Raw genomic sequence first — 22,199 nt, forward strand, 5'->3', positions numbered from 1 at the left:
AAGGCAACGTTGGTAATATTTATACCTGACAGGTGCCGGGTTTGACGCAAGTTTGCTGGACATAAGACGTCAATTAAAGATGTCACTAGGAAGTGACAGTTATCAGTTGCTCATTAGAGTTCCATTACTAATCAAAACATAGCAAGCGGGGATTTCCAGGTTTGCTAAGTTTTTATCTTGTTGAAGAACTCGGAGTGTTATCTAGGAATATCAGATAGTGACTGCTGCTCTGTCATTGCACTAATTGGTCGCAAAGGAAGTAGCAGAGAGTCATGCTTGAATGTGGCTCTGTTCGTGTGAGGCCAGAGATGACTTTTCAGAAAATCGCACTTTGAATGGTTATGCCAATATAGGGAATAAATGGATTTATAGCCGAATAGGGGCATAAGGTCACAGTATCGATCAGGAACCTAGATAAGCACGCAACACTAATAGTTGCAATATTGTTGTTGTGTTCTGTAAAAAGCGGAGATTTGTTATACCTGCTGCTCAGTCATTATTAGTGTGTGTGTGGAATGTTGGTGCATGCTGATGCTTTGGAATGTTAGGGTGCCTGCGAGGTGCTGGGATGTCAGTTGAAGCATAGGCCGAGCAGCAGGGAGACTGGTCCTGGTGGAGCTTACTATAGAGCTTATCATAGAAGCTATCCCAAGATCTAATGTGCTTACCTGCAACTAAGATAAATATACCATCTTATGGAACTTTTACACCTCGGCAACTGGATTTCATTTATTTACAACATTTCCAGTTTCAGAACGGACAGAAAGAAACCAGTGCCACGTGAAATCACATACAAAACTCCCCAGTGCAGCCAAATCAAAAAGATGGAATGATGGGGACAAGGGAGGTTCTGTTATACTCCTTTCAAGCAGCAGTGGGCGCCCTAACGAACCAGTCTAATAAACTCAACCTGCAGGTTGATTTAATCAAAACCCTGTCTATCTACATGCACTGCGATTGATACGAAAATAAGTGCCTTAAACAGCCTTATACAGAGGGCACAAGCAGACCTGGCACAACCTGCAGCAGCCTGTATTTGTGGCCGCTTGATTGATAAACTGACTACTCTCTCTGACATTTTTAATGCTGTGCTAAATGAAACAAAATTTCAATTTAAGTCGGAAACAGGGCAGTCTAAAATTATTGATCCGCACACATTCTGTACTGATAACCAGCTAATATTAGAACCAACCCTCAAAACTTGGGCACGATAAGCCCACAGAGAAGTTTATCCTAACCTCTTAAGTCACTGGAACCGCTGACCCTCAAGCCATTGCTCTTCAGTCACTATTGAAGAAACTGTGCAAATGGCAACAAAAGGCTACAACAAATTGCTGTACCGAGGGAGTCACAACTAAACAGCTGGACCAGGTATATTCTATTTTCAGATCAGATCAGTACGCAAACTTAGCCCTGGATTCATCAATGGAGGCTGTAGAAAGTGAGACAAGCAGGGGCTTCCCAATCCTACCCAGACCTACCTCACTAAATATCTGTAAAGGGAAAAATGGAATGCACCATGAAAATAAGCTACTAAACCTACAAGTGGTACAAATAACATTGGGTGGCACCTAGAAGCAAACAGGCCCCAATGGCCATCAGCAAAAATTTGATAAGGGTGAAAAACCGCAACCACGCTAACTCATCTATTGGGCAATGTAATGGAAGCAGCCCTGCTACAAAGGGCACTCCAGCACAAAAAAACCATCAGTGTAGGAAGTCTTTCTGAGAGTCACAAGATTTATTTGGGATCACAGAGTTGATAACGACTAGCACTTGAGTCAACAGCCAAGTCACAGCAAATCTCCCGCTAAAGTCACTTGGCTCCTGAGAGCAAGGTCCGGAAGGAAGCTACGTGGCACAATTCCTGCATATTACTGAAAAAATTAATCTTTACACCAAAATACAAGCCTTGGGGGCTGCATGACATAATTAATAGAGGTACAATGTTGAGTATGAATCAGGAAATCCCATCCCTTCGGTTTATAACAGCCCCCGAAAATCTTGCAGTTGCATTCCAACGCATAGCCCCGAAAAACTCGGAAAAAACTTCCATCATAACTTGCTCAGACGACCAACATGCACTGCAGATTTGAAAGGAAAAAATAGCATTGGGGAAGAGTGCTATAGCAATAATGAAATATAAGGAATTCAGATACATGTCAGTCTTGGCACCAAGACTCCTCCCGCAAAGACGCCTGGTTTTGTAACCAATGGTAGCAGATAACATCCACGAAATAGTAGACCCGTAGCCAAAAGAGGAAGGGGTTCCACCTCTAATGGTGCTCAAAGGGGCTAGAAGTCCTTCAGTCTTGTTATTATCCGGGGTGGTCAACACTAGAGGCAACGACTGTGAGGGAAAGGGCAAACTATCCGTGCACCCAACGGACTGGGCATAGCTTGGGAGCACTGCACGCAGCTCCTACTGCTGCTTCAAGAAATGTCTGGCAAATGTAACGCATGCAACTCAATGATTGGAAAATTTAAAAATGTACTCCTGGAAAGTGGAGGGACTGCAGAGTAAAATCCAAGATCAGCATTTCCTTTTATATATACCTGCCTTCCACTGGATAGTTCCTCAGGAAACCTTGGCTCTAACTCCAATGCATATTATTACGTTCATAAATTTAAACAAACCGACAGTCAAAACTTACGTGCTGGGCCGCCCAGCTGCTTTCCTAGGACATATATGTATCGGCTGATATAAATGTTCAAAGAGCAGAGTTGCAAGTAGACCATCCAAACCTACAGGCCGTTCACTTTTCGGAGTGCTTCCAGGACAACCCAGCTGCTACTGCACTGCTAATAATAAATGCTTATGTTCATTCATCATCAAATAAGAAAAAGGCAACAACTGAAACTCTGAAGTTCTTTATTATTGCACAAATGGCAAAACAGACTACACAACATACCCTCTTGACAGGGGATATTCATATGCTCCCGATATAGGAGGTGCCAGAAGAACCAGCACTGACCATTCAAAATCAAATCTGGCAAATACCACCTTTAAACTTTTGGTCATCAAGGGCCTCATGGCTCCTCGCTTAGCCCCACATTGGTTAACATCTACCTGTGCCCCCTAGAACGTATAGTCCGAGAGTTCGGTATCTCTATGATATTATATGCAGATGACCCACAGCTGGTGGTCTCTCTAGACCCCAGAACTAATAGTGAATAAAATAGTTTAGCACTCTGTCTGAAAAGAGTTGTGGAATGTATGACAAGCAGCTGTCTGAGCTGAATGGGGACAAAACTGAGCTTATGGTCCTCGGAAACAATGCTATCCCCAGGCCTCTGAGTAGCTGGCGTAACTATCTAGGCAGTCCACCAGTCCCGAACACGACTATCAAAAATCTTGGCTTGTGGATCGACAGGAAATTAACAATGGAGACCCAAGCTAAGAAAATCACAGGCACCTGTTTTGGGTTACTCAGAATGCTCAAATAAATCCTGCCGTGTATCCCCCGAGTATAAATACCTGGGTGTAATATTTAATGCAAGAGGCGCATTTCTAGCGCACAAACATTCTGTATCAAAAAAGATCAACACGGGAGGAGCTTCGTGGGCAACCAAGATGGCCCTTGTGAGCACAGGGCTCCCGAGACCCTCGTAGCCTCCCGCATATATCCTGTCGTGTATCCTGATTTTTATTGACGTCTTCGTACAGATGACCCACAGGAGAATCTAAAACTGCAACGTGCGTCCCGATCGGACCCCGGAATCCGGAGCTGTGGTGTTGGACAGTTTGCGGCCTTGGACCGGGGAATGCCCGGCGCTTGAGTTGGCAGTGTGCCCGGGGTGTAATTGAATAACATCGGCCTGAGGTGGTGGTTAAAATCCGGAGCGGGTCTACTTTCACTTTCGATTTTGCCACCTGGACTTGACCCCGGGCCGGGAGCGTCCTCCTTCTTCCATCAATGGACGCATGCCCGACCTGACATTCGAGTGAGACACATACTGGTGGAAGTGATGATTTTTAGACGGAAGGCTGACCGTCTCTCTCAGCTGACTCTGGTGATTTTCTGCTTCACTGCCGTTTCACCGTGTTGGTCAACATCCCTGGCTGTCGGGTGTGGTCTATTGCTTTTTGGCTGTCATCTTTGTTGGGTTCTTCCCCCCCTCGATCCTGCCGTGGACCCTACCTGGGTGTCTCCCGTAATGGCGGGGAAACCGGAGGGAGACAAACAGAATTCTAAACCTACCAGGCGAGGTGGATATACCCAAACCAATGTAATGGATCGCTATGCCCAGGTCAAGGGGTCGCCCAGTGGAACGGATAGGTCACTGAAAGAGGCGAGGGATTCGACGCCTCCGACAACCGACCCGACTCTGCAGGACATCATGGCCGCCATCGAAGGCATCAAATCGTCCCTCGGGAAGCAAATGGAGACTCTTGCTCATAAGCCAGACACGGTGGCGATTGATGTCAACTTGATTCGTACGGACTTGACTAAAACCAACGAAAAAGTCAAGTCTTTAGATATCAAAACATCAAGTTTGACAGATGACGTAGTAGACCTGCAGACTGAAGTCCGCAACTTAAGGGCCTCTAATGATCTTGTTACTCGTCGCCTGGAAGATTTTGAAGGAAGGGCTCGGCGGAACAACGTCCGTATCGTCGGAGTTACCGAAAAGGCGGAGGATCCGGCAGCTGACCTCTTTGTGGAAGACCTTATTGCTAACCATCTGGCGCCCAAGGGACTGAGTAAATTTTTCACTGTTGAACGAGCCCACAGAGTCCCGGGTGGTAAGCCAAAGGTGGGTGCCCCGCCGCGGCCTATGATAGCGCAAATTTTTTACTTTCGGGACAGAGATGCTATCCTTCAGGCCTCGCGAGCGGGTGGACCCTTGAACTTTGAGAACTCCACCATCAGCTTCTATCCTGACTTCACCCAATCGGTCCAGAAGCAGAGACTAAGTTTTCTTGGGGTAATAAGGAGACTCCGTGATATGGACCTCAAGTATGCCATGCTTTTCCCTGCAAAGTTGTGGATTTAATACGAGGAGGGGACCTATTTCTTTGATAAGCCTGAAGTGGTGGCTGATTGGCTGGACACTCTGCCGGCCCGACAAGACCCGGAGCGACGGTCCGGTGGAGCAGAGGGAGGTCCAATGGAGCAGGAATGAACATCATCTATCTGGTTTCTGGGGACGCTTCGGAGACTAACACTGTGGGGTTCCAATGTTGCTGTATGAACATTTGTAGATAGCAGGGGTATGGGGTTTCTGGTGGGTCTCTTCCCTCCTCAGTTCAACTTTTTGTAGTTTAGTTTAGATGTGGGGGCGACAGGCACACTGCAAGTTGGGGTGGCTTTTTAGTCTTACACAGGGGTGCAGGGTGGGGGTGTTCTGTGGGATTGTTTTAGGGGGGGGGGGTTTGTTGGGGTTTCAGTTTCTCTTTTCACAAGGCACTGTATTGCAGTACTCTCTCATTGAAGTGCTTGGCTCTGGCCGGGGTTGGATCTTTTTTCTTTTTCGTGATGGGGGTTAGAGGGTTGAGATTGATGAGTTGGAACGTGAATGGGTTGGGGGACAGGATCAAGCGTGGAGTTGTATTGCAATTGTTAAAACGTCATTCCCCTGATGTGGTCTTGTTCCAGGAGACCCACTTGATTGGGAATACATGCCATGCCATGAACAGGAAGGGTTATCGTCTTGTTGCCCATGCAGGGTTCTCCTCTGGGTCCCGAGGGGTAGAAATTCTAGTCAGGAACTCTCTCCCACTTGAGGTTGATGCTTCAGTCCTTGATGATAGGGGGGAGATATGTTGTTTTGTCTGGGCGTTGGGAAGGTCGGACACTTTCCCTGGTCTCTGTCTATGTTCCTCCGGGCTTGCAGTCTACAACTTTTGCTGATCGTGAGCGGGTTTTACTCGATCTCCCTGGAGGGTCATTGATCCTGGGTGGAGATTTCAATGCTGTGGTGTCTGGTATGATTGATAGACATCCGTCTAGAGACCTTCGAGGGGCACAGGGCTGGCTGCCTGATTTCATTGACATCCTAGGCCTAGTGGATTGTTGGAGATTACTACATCCTACCCAGTGGCAATACACGTTTCACTCTGGTGCACACGGCAGCCTCTCTAGGATAGACTAGGTGTTGGTACCGGCGGCGCAGGCTTCCTCTGTTGCGGAGGTCAAACACATGGCTCGAGGTATTTCAGATCACTCCCCTATATGGCTTTGGGTCGAATTGGCGTCGGGGGCCGAGGGACGGGTGGCCCCGATCAACCCTTGGTATCTCCGGGACCCTAAGACCCGTAGTGAACAGGTGAAGTCCTTAGAGCTTTATTTTCAGGAGAATGAGGGTTCGATCTCTTCCGCTGTGTCGTTGTGGGAAGCCTTCAAAACTGTGGTGAGGGGACAGGACCTGCCTTTGATTGCTGGAGTCAAGAAACAGAGAGATAAAGATGTAGTGTGGATAGAAACTGAGATAGCGGACTTGGAGCTAGATCTAGAACAAAAAGTATCCCACGCCAAGATGCATATTTTGCGGTTGAAACAGTTGGAATACAAAACGTTAGTTACTGACGCTGCGAAGGCTCTTGGTAGGGAACAACAGGGGCGTCTTTACGATGTTGGAGACAAAGCAGGTACGTTGATAGTATGTCTAGATAAAAGGGATAGAGCGAATCGCCTGGTGCCTGAGCTTGAGATTGAGGATGGGACTCGGATAACTGACCCGGCGGAGGTAGTGGCATGCTTTGCTGAACACCTTCAATCAGTCTACTCTCCAGTGTCGGATAGGCCAGAGGAAGACTCTCACTTGTTGCTGCGAGATATCGCCCCGCCGTGTCTATCTGACACAGACAGGGAGCATATGGATAGCAAAATAACTACATACGAGGTGGCATTGGCGATACGTTCCCTACGTTCGGGTAAGGCTATGGGTCCAAATGGTTTGCCGATAGAGCTATATAAGCTCCGGCCTGATAAGATCACTTCTTATTTACGAGATATGTTTCTTGAGTCTCGAGAGCAGGGTTGTCTCCCCCGTGATCAGTGGCTTGTGACAGTTGTTGTGATACATAAGGAAGGGAAGCCAAGGAACAGATGTGGACCGTATCGACCGATCTCGCTCTTGAACGCAGAACCCAAAATTCTTGCTAAGTTACTGGCTAATAGATTGGTTAAGATTATAAGTGACCTACTCCTCCCCCTCCTCCCCCTCCTCCTCCTCCCCCTCCTTCTCCACCTCCTACGGGCTAAGTTGCGCTATACAAGGCTCTTATCATCATCATCATCATCATCATCACCTAATTCATCCATATCCGTCCGGTTTTATTCCGCAGCGCAACACAGCATTGAATCTCTGGCGTCTGCACGGTGCTCTAGCAAGGGTTGCAACGTTGTGTGAGCCGGCCATTTTGGTGTCATTGGACGCCACTATGGCTTTCGATACTGTGGAATGGCCGTATTTGTGGGCGGCATTAGCTAAATTTGGTTTCGGGCCCGAATTCATTGGATGGGTGCGGCTTCTCTACGAGGACCCCCTCGCACAGATAGTTGTTAACGGTCGTGTTTCTGCTCCGTTTGGTTTGGTTCAACTGAAAATCTTGCACAGGGTATATGTCACGGGTCCCCGCCTGGTTCAGATGGGCTTTTCCGAGGAGGGTTTGTGTAAACGGGGTTGTGGATTGATGGGTACATTTCTTCATATTATTTGGGAATGTCTGGAAGTTGCCGACTATTGGAAACGAGTCCACGAAGTGATGGAGGAGATTACAGGTGTTGCTCTCCTGCCCGAGGCTAGGCGCTGCTTACTGAATGTTTGGGAGCCGACTGATCACAATGTTGCCAAGACTCAGTGGGTGACCTTGGGGGCCATGATCGCCAAACGTAATATTGCACAGCTATGGGGGTCCCAGAGGCCTCCTACTCTTGATGTGTGGATGGAAAACATGGACTGGTGCATGTTTAGGGAGAAAACGGTATATCTGGCCCGGAGTCGTCCCCGGAAATGGCATAGAATTTGGGTTCCCTGGAACCGATATCGGGGAGACATATGTGTTCCACCAGCAACAGCTATCGTGGATGTTCCGCTTTCCCCTTGACCCCATGTTGATTGTGCTTCGTTCCCCTCTTCTTCTCCCCTCCCCCATTGCTGTATTATTTGTACTATTGTATGCTAAGGGGGTTTTCCACCTCGGTACGAGCTATGCACTCTATATGTTGTATTCATGCCTTGCTTGTTAATTTTTTCTTTCAAATAAAATGAAATATAAAAAAAAAAAAAGATCAACACCCTGTTAATCGTGTTTTGCACACTAAGGAGCTCCCTAAATGTCCCTTCTTTACAACCTTCGGCACAGGTCATTGTCGTGAAACTTTCCCCCTTCCTAGCATATGGTCCTGTAGCACTTATGGGGCAGGCAAATGGAACCATCGATACATTGTTTGCTGGTATTTATCGTTGGGTGTTCTGGCTGCCGTTCATACATCACCAGCACAACTAGGGCTAGAATTCTGACCCTGTGGACAAGACTTGGCCAAACTGAGCTCCTACATAAAGTTTGTTATAAAACGATAAGAGCACAGGAAGGCACGTTAAACAACAGCCTTTGGAACGTCATATCTGGTGTGGGTATGTATCAAGCAAAAGAATCTATGAATACCACTATACAAAGGTTGCAACTTGAACCATTATAACCGTTATTCCTTAGCCGAAGGGCTTTTGATAAAGTGGTGAATTCAGTGGTCAAAAAGGCTTTAGGACGATAGATAAGGCATTATTTTCAAAAAGATCTCACGCATGGATGACGATTGGCACATATAACCTCTTGAAACATAAAAGATACTTGGGGGAACCCTTCTGATTTAAGGCAAAACTGAAACTGATAACCTACAGTCTGGGCCACATTGCTCTTTCACATAATTTCCCACTTTGAAAATGACCATCCATAGAGACTGCATGCCGTTTGTGCAACTGTTTGAGAGAGGGCTTAATTCTTACCCTAAGTATATGCCATGAGTTGATGGAGAAAAGGAAATGGGTACAAAAGTCTCCTTTTATAAGGAAAGCTGCCTGCATGTGTAGGCATGCAGTAATCGCCTGCCTCCACGGAGAAGACCTAGTGCTCGGCGTAAGATACACAAAGTGTATGATGACTGCTGAAAAGAGACTATAATGCCACAGCCCCTGGTCAAGGCGGATGAGACGAGCCGAGGGAAGAGAAGCCATAGTGGGCTCCACAGTACTACATAGGGGCCATGTAAAGCACAGTGACTGAATGATTGGCACGCGTGGCCTTGTGCTCTGATTTTGTGTCATTTTCTGTTGCTTTTACCTGATTCCTTTGTTATTAGTTATCTTCGCTGCTGTTTTTTCCTCCTCCCACCCGCTCTCTTGCCGCCATAATGCTCTGATTTTGTGCTGCTTTTACCTGAGTTCTTTGCTATTTGTTATGTCTACTGTTATTGGTTGTCTTTGCAGTTTTTTGCCCCTCCCGCCCACTCTTGTCCTGTCGTTTTTTTATCCTTTTCAATCCAACTAACAGAGTCTTATGCTCTCCACTCAAAATGTACTCTTATTTCCCTACACTAATCCATCACTAATCCTCTTTGGGTTCTGAAGTAGCCTGCTACTTGCCGAAAAGCGATTAGATGCCTCGTCAGTGATAGTATATACTATATAAATGCAATTACAATGATCTAAGAACTGTCAGTGCTTTTTAAAATACCTCTGCAGTAGATAAACTTTACCTAACTTTGACCAAAGTATCAAACATGCACATGATCATTTTTAATATGCTTATGAACTATTTGTTATTAGGGAACTTGCACTTTCTTAGCACAGTCAGCACTTTGAAACTGCAGGGTCCATGTAATACCTCAATGTCTGCTGAGATTGTGTCTTATTTTAAAGAATGGACTGTGCTTTATTAACAGTCGTAGTGACTGAATTTCATCTCGTACTCTTTGCAAGTGGTGAAGCGGTGAACCATATAAGGATACTGGCATAATTTAACTTTTTAGTATGTGTTGAGTTTTCCTAATATTGGAAGTTTGCACTGATTCACAGATCCGGCCCTTTAAAATCTATGGGGCTTATTTACTAGCACCTCACGCCACCGGTGCATCACTTTTTGTGATGCACCGCTGGCGCAACCGTCTGCACCATAGTTACAAGGTCATGTAAAGCCAGCCTGCGTGGCTTTTCTTGTCCTTGTAAATATTGCCGCTTCTCATGCAACACTCTGCATAAAAGGGGCATCACATGGGTGTTCCCACTCAACACCCATTTATTCTGCCGCATTTCCGGATTGACGAGATTTCAGAAACTTGGAAATGCGTCAGAATGCTAAGCCACCCAGAGTTGCAGTAGCGAGGTGCAACGAGGAGAAATGTCTACATTTCTTCTCGTTTTTTCTTCTTTCTAGGGGTGCTGCATTTTGTAGCACACATAGGAAGAGGAAACCACCTCTTCTTTTTAATTGTTTTTGTGCAGGAATGTACCCCTTTCTACACAGAAACAAATCACCCCACAACGCAGACATGCTTGAACCATGGCGCAAGGGTACCTGCGTGGTGCATTGCAGCCGATTGTGCGCTAGCGCAGGGGAATGCACTGGGATGCATCATATTATTGTAAATATGACACATTCCTTTGTTTTGAAAGTGCTGCAGCGAGGCGCAGCCAAAGTGCTTGGGGTGCCGCATTGCTGAACTTTCTTGAAAATAAGCCCCTATCTTTTTGTGTAAATGTAAATTGTAAATGTAAATTGATACTTGTATAGCGCACTATTCACCCGCAAGGGTCTCAAGGCGCTTGTACGAATACCGCTGTGGAACCCATCCTGGCTTTCCCTGTGAGGCATCCACTCCTGGGCACCCCCAAGGTGGAGGCCAGGCATCCTTTAGCGTTTTAGGGGCCGTTGTGGAGATTAAGCAAGCTATTGCCCAGAGTTGCGGAGTGGGACTCCGTGATTGGAATAGGCACCGAGGCGAGAATTATCAGGTCCGTGGAATTTTTGAGCCCAAGACCCGCCGAGGCGGTGAATTGAACCCTGGTCCCGGGCCAGACCTCTGCATCAGGGTCTGCCGCTCTAACCATTGAGCCACACTTCTCCACCATCAAATCTTGATATGTCGGCCGGCACCAGTGTTGCACTTTACAACCTTTTAGAGATTCCCTCTTAAGTTTTGATAAGTGGAAAAGCAGCTCCCAATCCCTTTATGCTGTTGGTACGATTGTAATTGTAAAAATCTTAATTAATTGATCAATGCAAATATGACAGTTCTCTACCATTCTTAATCCACTAGTTAAACCCATATGCGTTCATCAGCAAAATATATTTTCCATCACAGAAATCAGCCCTCAGACTGCAGAATTAGGCTCTAGATTTTTGGTCACCTTTAACCAACCACATAACATCCTTGTGGAGTGTTCAGCATCTGATATATGTGCGATCAGGTGGGTGATATGACAACAGATATTTTTCTGTTTTTTTATCTAGGTGGGTTTTCATCTATGAAAAGGGCTACCAGTCCCGAGGAGGCCTCATCAGTTCTGTGAATATAAAGCTGAAAGGTATAGCACTTATCGATATCCCGGATCTGGGCTCGCAGCTCCTTGATGCCGCAGACTATGTGTTCCCACCCCAGGTAAGGAGACCACATGCGAATGCACCTTGCCTTCTGTTAGACATTGCTTGCGATTCCTTTCAGTGTATTTGACGAATCCAATGACTTTGCTATGCCTTGGCTGAGTTGAACAAATTCAGATGGACGTGATTTTCATGGCGATCTGATATTTATTTAGCTAGATATGTCTCCCCAATTTTAACAAGTTTAGCAGCGAGATGGGACTATAATTGAAAGAGACTCCAAGATCCAGATACGTTTATTTAGAGTAAAAGGACAGATTTTGTATTCCTGTGATAGCTGGGCTGACCGTACCTGCCATCTTATGCAACATTTTAATGGGGCAAACATCATTGAGTGAGCCTAAGTTTATGGACAAGAGTAATTTGCATCTAGTGGCTTCATCAGTAGCCGGCTTAGACTAGATAATGGGGGGGACCACTAATTCTAAGCTGCGTAGAGGGAAATGTTAGGCAATATCATGTAGTAGGAGAAAGTCATTATAAATTGCTTGAATCTTATCAATGAAGTAGTCAGATAGTTTGTCACAAAAATATTGGGAGAGAGACAGAGAAGTGGTAAGACAACGCAGGTTTGACAAATCCTTAATGACTTTAGAAAGAGTTCTAATTGAATGTGGAGGACTAGAAAGAAGTGAGTCATAGTATGTGTATTTAGCTTTTCTTAAGCAAGCATAATACTGGTCTGAATGTGCCTTATAGAGAGGAGGGGGTGGGCGCACACTGCCTCACACTCCATATTACTTTCCAGAGACACAGGGAGTCTTCTTTGTACCAACAATGCCATGCTCGCTTTAACTGCTGAAGTTTATTTTGTTTGGTTTTAAGGTCCTGAGAGAACTAGGGCTGGGAGTTGTGTCTTTCTGTAAGAGCTCCTTCCAGAAGATGAGCCGTATTTTTAATGCCATAAAGCAGTAAGCAATTAAAATAGGCAGGCAACAAATACATCCTAGTCTGAGACACTGGACATCTCTGCTCAAAGGTTTCTAAAATCATTGCAGTCTCATTAAGGTTCATTTTGTCCCAGAGGAAGCGTGGAGCAATTTTATCATATGCCTTCATGAGGGGTCAGGAGTAAGAATGTTAAGGAGTACAACGTAGCGATCTGTCCACCCAACAGGGGAGGAGGAGACAAAATAGATTACATTTATAGAACTAAATATTAAACCAATTATTTGGGGTGCCTGGTGAGTATGGAGGTTAACATTCTGCATAAAAGTCAAGATTAATCATAAAGTTGAAGACAATTTGAAGAATTTGTGAGTTGATAATCACAGTGGATTTTAAAATCTCCCATAGCAATCTACGGTATTTAATGAGTGGATACAAAATACCTGACTTAGGCAAGTTTTTTAAAAACGTTATTCAGAAGCATCAAGAGGGTCTGTAGATAACCAAAATATAGACTGAACAGACATCAAAGATTGTGATCCTACAGCCAATAACTTTGTCTTAGACTGTCAAGCATCAGAGAGTTGTCCATTTGAAGCTGGAGGAAGTGTTTAGTAATTGCTGAAAAGTCTACCCTTTTTGATTAGTTCTGTCTTTATGAATGAGTCTATGGCTCTGATGGATAGCAGAGACAATACCGGGGAAGATGCCTCATTCAAACACATTTCGGTAAAAATACATACTTCAACCTTAAAGTCATTTAAAAGCCGACCTTTTTAGAAGTTATCACTGAAGCTAATTAAAAACTGGCTGTACAAAATTATATTTAAAAGGAAGGCTATGTTCACTGCATTCAAGCAGCAAAGATTGCCCCATACCTGGTTAGGAATGGGCCAAGGCTGTTTTTTAAGGACGTTAAAATGCAGCTATCGTACATAATTTGGCTTGAATTCATTCCAGGCTCCCCAGACTTAGTTCAGATGAGCCCAGATGTAGACCACAAGCTACTCTGATAGCAGTGCTCTGAAACAAGTGGAAGCATGAAAGAAGGTCTGGTTAGACTCAGGTAACAGGTATTGGCATAGTCAATTGATGACAGGATTGAGGTGAGTACTCAAGATTAGATTCATTTTTCCTTTGTTGCTAGATTTGAAAGGAGCATACGGACACAATGGCATTATGTTGAGCTTCCAAGGATAGTTTACTGTCTATTTTGAAAACCGATATTTCTGAACCATCTGCAGTCATGGGAAGGGATATCATACATGAATGGTGCAGTTGTGCAGTCCGAAGTGATCCAGGGCTACAGATCAAGAATTCAGTCTAGTCTATATTAAGTTTTCATTTGTTGGCACTTATCCGAGATTGAACAGCAGTTAGGCAGGTTTCTAAAATACGTCCAGGTTGCTATTAGTTTTGTCAAAACCGAACAGGAGTTGAGTGTTGTCTGCTTAAGATACACAATCACGTCTGAAAGAGCATATCAGGCAATGAGGATCCCTGTGGGATGCTGAAATTAACATGCCTCCTTTTGGACTAAGAAACATAGTTCCAGAGCCTGTCTGTGGTCACAGAGGAAAGGGCTGAATAAGCTCAAAGCATAACATCAGATCCCAACATCGGAAAACACTCAACAATAATCGAATGGTCGGGTCTAACGCTGATCAGACTTAGCAGAGATGGGCACAGACGGGCTTGCCTTCGGTACACCTTCAGCATCACATAAATTGCTATATCCCTTTCCAAATTGCACATCAGGAAGGGGGGCTTCCCTTTCTCCACCCCTCCTGTTTATGAATTAAGCAAGGGCACAAAATCCCTTACAAGTTGAAAAGACGTTTATCATTCAAAAAATAGTAAACAGATTTGTCGCTTGTTACATGTGGAGTGGTGTGGCTCACTGGTTAGAGGCTGCAGACCCGTAAGCAGAGGACGGCCCGGGACCAGGGTTCGATTCCCGACGCGGCAGGGTCGTGGACCAGGGTCAGCGGGCTCGATAATTCTCGCCTCTGTGCCTACTCCAGTCAGGGACCACACTCGGCAAATCTGGGCATTAGCTTGCCTCATCTTCACAACGGCCCCCCCAGACCGCTGAGGGTGCTTGGTCGCACCTTAGAGATACCCATTAGGGACCATCTCTCAGGGTGAGCCAAGACGGGTCCCCCAGCGGTCGAAGCGTGGAGATACTCCTCCGGGAGTCGATTCTAATGCTAAATAAACCCGCAATTAAATTAAATTATACATGTAGTTTTGCAATGGACTGTGTAGTATTAAATCAATTAGGTCAATTCACAAAATCGCCATTGTCAGAAAGGCTCAGATCAATGTATTTATTAGGCAGGTTTCAATTTTGAATGCCCTCTAATTGGCTACAAACATAGATATGGTCATCCTCCAGGGAGAGCAGAACACCATCCCTATGAATTCCCAAATGGAAGACTTAAAGAAAATAAACGGCTAACCTTCTTTATAGGCACCAGTGCTTCTTTAAAAAAGAAACTTCTCATTAGGGAAAACATCAGGGAGAGCAGGAAAGGGGCCCTTGGACCACTACCTATGTCATCTGAGGCTGCCAACAAAACTCCCAAGGAGGAATTAGTTCCCCTTAGGGGAGTCGGTAAGTAGTCAATAATTTGATACCAGAACTGTGGTTGCAAAACATAGACACATGACATACTGTGTTGCAATTTGGAAAGAATGTCCCTTTCTCACTCCTTCCTTAAATGGAATTCGGAATGAGTGAGAAAATCCATATTACAAGTCATAACAACTTTTGTATTTTGTATATCGAAAATACCAAATTTGTGGTCCTAAACCCTGTGATTTTGCGAATCACACGGTTGGTTTGCCATCGCAAAGTTGCATAGTACATCTGGCACACAATCTTTAGTTGAGAAGGAGCACTGAGTTAATAAACAATTAGGGAACTGCCAAGGCTAAACAATATTTCTTGTAAAAGCAGTTTTGTACTTTACAAATAGGAATTTTTTACAATCATAAACCTACATATTTTAAGAATCGCATGAATAGTGATCACAAAGTCCTTTAGTATATGTGGCCCATTGTTTGGTAGTTTGATGTAACTTCTCAGAAACATTGCACAAATGCTGATCTTCAGAAGTGGGAATTTCAGCTGACCCAGCTTAGCCTTCCATTCCTCACAAGGTATGACATAGGTGAAATAGGACAATAGAAAGACATCTCAGCAGAACCGAAACACATTTAAAGCTAAAATATCAACACTTCTTGGAAGGGGAGCTACACTTGTATTGGCGCACGACTTACACCACCTAACAAGTCTTTTAATATTATAATGTTAGTATGATGTAGATCTGATGTTTATTTGGACAGACCATGATCATTTTATAGCAGAGGACTGTCAAGCGCTCAATGAAAAAATACTGGTACTTCTCTGAAGCGTCACTCTATATAAAACTCCAACTCACAGACGTCTGCTTATGAATATTTGCCAAAACTCATTTGAGTCGATACAGTTTCAATGGAAGAGTAGTCTATGGCTGCTTTACTGTTAATACCCTGTAGCTCAAACGCACCAGGACAGCCACAATGGTATACAGTCAAAATATTGAGTTTTAAATATCGAGTTACATTAATATCGAGTTAAAAATATAGAATGGATACAATATCGAATGGACAGAATATAGACTACAAAAATATCGAATAGAAAAGCATAAATATAGAATCAAAAAATTTAGAATGGACAAAATATCGAATGGACAGAATATAGACAACAAAAATATAGAATGACAGAATATAGACAGCAAAAATATAGAATGACAGAATATAGACAGCAAAAATATAGAATGACAGAATATAGACAACAAAAATATAGAATTACAGAATATAGACAATATCGAATTTGAGTTAAGTAAGTTAATATTAATTTTTTAAAGTATTTTTTATGTTAGTATATGTGTGAAAAGTGTATATTTATTTTATAATTTATTTTAATTAATTAATTTTATGGTATTTAATTTTTGCGTGATATAGTTCTGTAGCGGGTTGTGGGTTTATAGGGGAATAGGGTGGGAAGTAATTTAATTATAATTATTAAATATGTTAATTTATTTATTGGTATTTATTTAGAATTAATTGTTAATTGATAATTAATTGGTAATTCATTAAAATATAATTAATAATTATTTTAATTAATTGATTAATTGATAATTATGTTAATTTTATTAATGTATTTTCTGGAGCGGGTTGTGGGTTTATAGGGGAATAGGGTGGGAAGTAATTTAATTATAATTAATTAAATATGTTAATTTTTTTATTGGTATTTATTTAGAATTAATTGTTAATTGATAATTAATTGGTAAAAATTAAAATATCATTAATTATTTTAATTGATTGATTAATTGATAATTATGTTAATTTTAATAATGTATTTTCTGTAGCGGGTTGTGGGTTTATAGGGGAATAGGGTGGGAAGTAATTTAAATATAACTATTTAAATGTTTAAATGTATTTATTGGTATTTTTTAATTAATTATTTGATATTTAAATATTTAATTGGTAATTCATTAAAATATAATTGGTAATTCATTTTAATTAATTGATTAATTGATAAATATGTAAATTGTATTAATGTATTTTCTGTAGCGGGTTGTGGGTTTATAGGGGAATAGGGTGGGAAGTAATTTAAATATAATTATTTAAATGTTTAAATGTATGTATTGGTATTTATTTTGAATTAATTGATATTTAAATTTTTAATTGGTAATTAATTAAAATATAATTGGTAATTCATTTTAATTAAATGATTAATTGATAATTATGTAAATTGTATTAATATATTTTCTGTAGTGGGTTGTGGGTTTATAGGGGAATAGGGTGGGAAGTAATTTAATCATAATTAATTACATTTTTAAATTTATTTTTTGGTATATATTTGGAATTAATTAATATATACATTTTTAATTGGTAATTAATTAAAATATAATTGGTAATTAATTTTAATTAATAGTTTAATTGTTAATTATGTTAATTTTAATAATTTATTTTCTGTAGCGGGTTGTGGGTTTATAGGGGAATAGGGTGGGAAGTAATTTAATTGTGAATAAATAAATATTGTTATTTATTTATTTGTTTAGTTTTGTTGTAAATTTGTATACATTTTTATTCGTTAATTAATTAATTGTTAATTGGTAAATAATTTGTATTAATAGGTAATTATTTGTAATAAATATTATTTTTTGTATTTTTAATGGATTAATTATTATATTATATACAATTGTTAATTTCTTTTAATTAATTTGTATTTGCTATTAATATTTAATTTATTTTTATTCATAAATGAAGTATTTACTTTCTCTACTGTTGCACTCTCTGGAATGTGAATAGTAATTTTTACCCCTACGCTATCCAATGCTTTCCCTACTGTTGCACTCTTTGGAGTGGGAATAGTAATTTTTACCCCTATGCTATCCAACGCTTTCCCTACTGTTGCACTCTTTGGAATGGAAATAGTAACTTTTTACCCCTACGCTATCCAACGCTTTCCCTACTGTTGCACTCACTGGAGTGGGAATAGTATTTTTACCCCTATGCTATCCAACACTTTCCCTACTGTTGCACTCTCTGGAGTGGGAATAGTAATTTTAACCCTCCCGCTATCCAACGCTTTCCCTACTGTTGCACTTTCTGGAGTGGGAATAGTAATTTTTACCCCTACACTATCCAATGCTTTCCCTACTGTTGCACCCTGTGGAGTGGGAATAGTAATTTTAACCCTCCCTCTATTCAACGCTTTCCCTACTGTTGCACTCTTTGGAGTGGGAATAGTAATTTTTACCCATACGCTATCCAACGCTTTCCCTACTGTTGCACTCTCTGGAGTGGGAATAGTAATTTTTACCCCTATGCTATCCAATGCTTTCCCTACTGTTGCACTCTCTGGAGTGGGAATAGTAATTTTTACCCCTACGCTATCCAACACTTTCCCTACTGTTGCACACTCTGGAGTGGGAATAGTAATTTTAACACTCCCGCTATCCAACGCTTTCCCTACTGTTGCACTTTCTGAATTGGAAATAGTAATTTTAACCCCTACGCTATCCAATGCTTTCCCTACTGTTGCACTCTTTGGAGTGGGAATAGTAATGTTTACCCCTACGCTATCCAACGCTTTCCCTACTGTTGCACTCTGTGGAGTGGGAATAGTAATTTCTACCCTTACGCTATCCAACGCTTTCCCTACTGTTGCACTCTCTGGAGTGGGAATAGTAATTTTTACCCCTACGCTATCCAACGCTTTCTATACTGTTGCACTCTCTGGAGTGGGAATAATAATTTTAACCCTCCCGCTATCCAACGCTTTCCCTACTGTTGCACTTTCTGGAGTGGGAATAGTAATTTTTACCCCTACGCTATCCAATGCTTTCCCTACTATTGCACTCTTTGGAGTGGGAATAGTAATTTTTACCCCAACGCTATCCAACGCTTTCCCTACTGTTGCGCTCTGTGGAGTGGGAATAGTCATTTTTACCCCTACGCTATCCAACGCTTTCCCTACTGTTGCACTCTCTGGAGTGGGAATAGTAATTTTTACCCCTATGCTATCCAATGCTTTCACTACTGTTGCACTCCCTGGAGTTGGAATAGTAATTTGTACCCCTACGCTATCCAACGCTTTCTCTACTGTTGCACTTAATGGAGTGGTTATAGTAAATTTTACACTTTCCGCTATCCTACGGTAAAGAAATTGTAAATATTTTATTAATATTATGTTTATATATATATATATGTATTAACAAATTAATTTGTAAAAAAATGTTTTTAACTTACATTCATTATTTATTCATTTTAAGGTTATTTAAGTAGTTTAAGTATGTTTAAGTTAATTATATTTATTATTTCATTAATTTTTAATTAATTTAAAGCATTTTAAAAAATTCGATATTTTGACTATCTATATTTTTTATATCGATATTTTTGATTCAATATTTTTGTACTTAGCTGTTTGGAGATAGGAGGTCGATAGTTTGGTATTCTATATTTTAACCTCGATATTTTTGTAAGTCGATATTTTTGACCTCGATATTGTTTCAGTGATCCAATTCTAACACATAAGAATATCCTGCATGGGTCGGCATGCCCCTGCACTGGATAACTCCTAGATAAATTACATTTATTTTGGTTGAATAGATACTTCATGTTGAGGTACCTGCCCAAACGGAACCCCTCTCATGGAGTAAGGGCTGGTGTAGAGTTACATCAATGCATGTGGTTAGCAATTCGTCTGTTTATATGACATCTGTATGTTCTGCGAAGTTGCATCTGTGACTGCAAGAAGCATCCCTGCTTGGTAAACAGAGCTGCATAATTTAATCTGTCCTTGCTAGCTACTGTTGTGTTGAGGACCTTTCCTGGGTAAACGAGAACTGCATAGTCTCCTTGCTAGTAACTCTGGCACTCAAAAAATCTCCTTAATGTACAAAGGCTGCTGTAGGGCAATTATTACCTTCCTTTCCCTTCAATTGTGAAGCGCTCTGATATCCTTTGGGATCATGTTCGCGCTATATTAAACTTTATAAATAAATAGTTGGTTTGGTCCCTACTTGTTTGTAGAGGTATCTGGCTTCATTCAGAAGAGGGAGATTTCAGAATCTAAAAAAGAGGTATTGCATTGTGGGCTTATGGCTGATCATAGTGAGTAATACTCACTCTGCCTTAGTCAACTCCTTAGTTAAAAAAAAAACACTTTTTAACTAAATACACTTATAGACCCAAGCTCTAGATGGATGAATACTGCTCTTAATGGGAATCAGGGAGGATTTGAAGGTGGAAAGTGATTGTTACAGCTGCTCTGGCTAAACAAGACAGGCTGGTTGTCCTTAACGTATCATGTTTATGTACTTTTAAGACAAATGAAATATTACAAATATTGAGCCTACTGCTTCGTCAGTCAATTACAGCACCACTACACATCCACATTGCCATCCAGTCACCACTAGGATAGCTACAGTGGTTAATTCGAGCGAGTGGTTGCCTTTTTTGGGGACTAGCACTTATTTTTCGCCATTAGACATTTACTGAGAAGAAAAAAGCAAGATAAACACAGTAAGTGAAAAGACGTGGGGCGAGAAAGATGGAGAACTGTCATAAAGGAAGAAATCAGTCTCTCTCAAGAGTGATAAAAAGGGGGTTAGTGAGTGACTGGTAGTGAGCTAAAGAGGCACGAGGTGGATTTAAGACTGCGCAGCCTTGGTAGTTAATGCAATGGCATTTTATAGCGCTGGCCGCAGGCTTCTGAGCAGGGCATTGGGCATGGCACTCATTCCTTACAAATTTAGCACTGGATAGCTATGAGCGAAGAGAGTGTTAACTCCATTCGCGTATTGAACTGCAGTCAGAGCTTTACTTAAATAGGCATGATGGTGATGCCTTCTATTCATTTCCCTTTTTGTTCCGGAGGCATCAATCACTATTGCCTCCTACAGCAAAGGTCTCCTCATCTAGACCCAAAAAGAAAATCACAGAAGAGGTCCATAACCATACAGAGGAGCAAGGTCGAAGGCAGAGTTCCTTTATAAGTTTATGGAATTCCAAAGTGACTTGTAATATCCTTATCATGTACACTTGGGGGTACTTTATCCCATGTAAAACATGGTCACACCATCAGTGTTAGAAATGGGATCTCTAGTTGGCAGTCAGTTTGCACCCTGTCCAAGTAGGAACACTCATTCTAGTCTGGATAAGGAAGTCATACAGCTAAGATAACTCCCGCTCATCCCCTTGGTAGCTTGGCACAAGCAGTCAGGCTTATCTCACTGTGTAAAGCATTTGTACTTACATACACAGTAACATAGTGAAAACACTACAAAATGAGTCCACACCAATTTAGAACAATAACCAATATTTATCTGAACAAAACAACAAACATCCAGCAAGCAGAAGTAAAGATATCACTTTTAAAAGAATCAATAAGTCTTAATCCATAGAAAACAATGGATGAGAATGTTTTCGCACAAAGTACCTAAGATGCATTAAAACCAAAGATGTTGTAGGTTGCAAGGGAGGTGAGGTGCAGTAAAGCACAGCGATGCATTGCTTCCTTACTGTGCAGAGGAGGTGAGGCGCTGGTTCCCTACTGGCATAGGAGGTTATGTGTCGATTCCTTGCTGGTAGGAAAGGTGATGCGTCGGGGTCCGGACACACAGCCTCAGTTCCCTACTGCGTGTGGTGTCAATGGAGGATCAGCACCCAGGGACGATGCGTCAAAGACACAGTTGTGCTGTGTCGCTACTGGAGCAGCGAAGCATGCACTGAGTCAATTTCACAGCTGTGAAGCAGGTGATGCATCAATTCTTCAGCCGCAAGCAGAAACTGCATCAGATTTGGAGCCAGTGCCACAGACTTTGGAGACGCAATGCCCAGGACTCGGGCTGGAGTGATTTTCCAGCTGCACTGTAGGCGCTGTGTCGATTCTTCGGCCGCACCATGGCAGTGCAAAGATTTTTCAGCTGCACAGCAGGGTTGCATCAAGAAGAGTCGGTGTGTGGACTTTCTTCCTCAGATCACCATATTTCACTTCCACATCCCCAGTGACTGGATTTTGCACCATTTGGCAAGTCAGGGCCATAAAACCCAACTTCACCAAAAATCTACTTTTTAATTGTGAGTTCAGAGACCTCAAACTCCAAATCTCTCTCTGCTCCCAACTTCCCAATATCTCAATTCAATT

General features: G+C 42.1%; 1 protein-coding gene across 2 annotated transcripts in view; it reads left to right on the top strand.

Annotated features, from left to right (window-relative positions):
* P2RX1 (purinergic receptor P2X 1) overlaps positions 1 to 22,199 on the top strand; it is a 574,124-nt gene that overhangs the window by 261,062 nt on the left and 290,863 nt on the right. For both annotated transcript variants that reach the window (XM_086954809.1, XM_086954810.1), the window contains exon 2: positions 11,456 to 11,603. In XM_086954809.1, coding sequence (XP_086810935.1) covers positions 11,456 to 11,603 — 148 coding nt within the window. The remainder of the gene's footprint in view (positions 1 to 11,455; positions 11,604 to 22,199) is intronic.

The sequence above is a fragment of the Lissotriton vulgaris genome, chromosome 2_1 (genome assembly GCF_964263255.1).
Source record: "Lissotriton vulgaris chromosome 2_1, aLisVul1.2, whole genome shotgun sequence".
NCBI classification, from domain to species: domain Eukaryota; kingdom Metazoa; phylum Chordata; class Amphibia; order Caudata; family Salamandridae; genus Lissotriton; species Lissotriton vulgaris.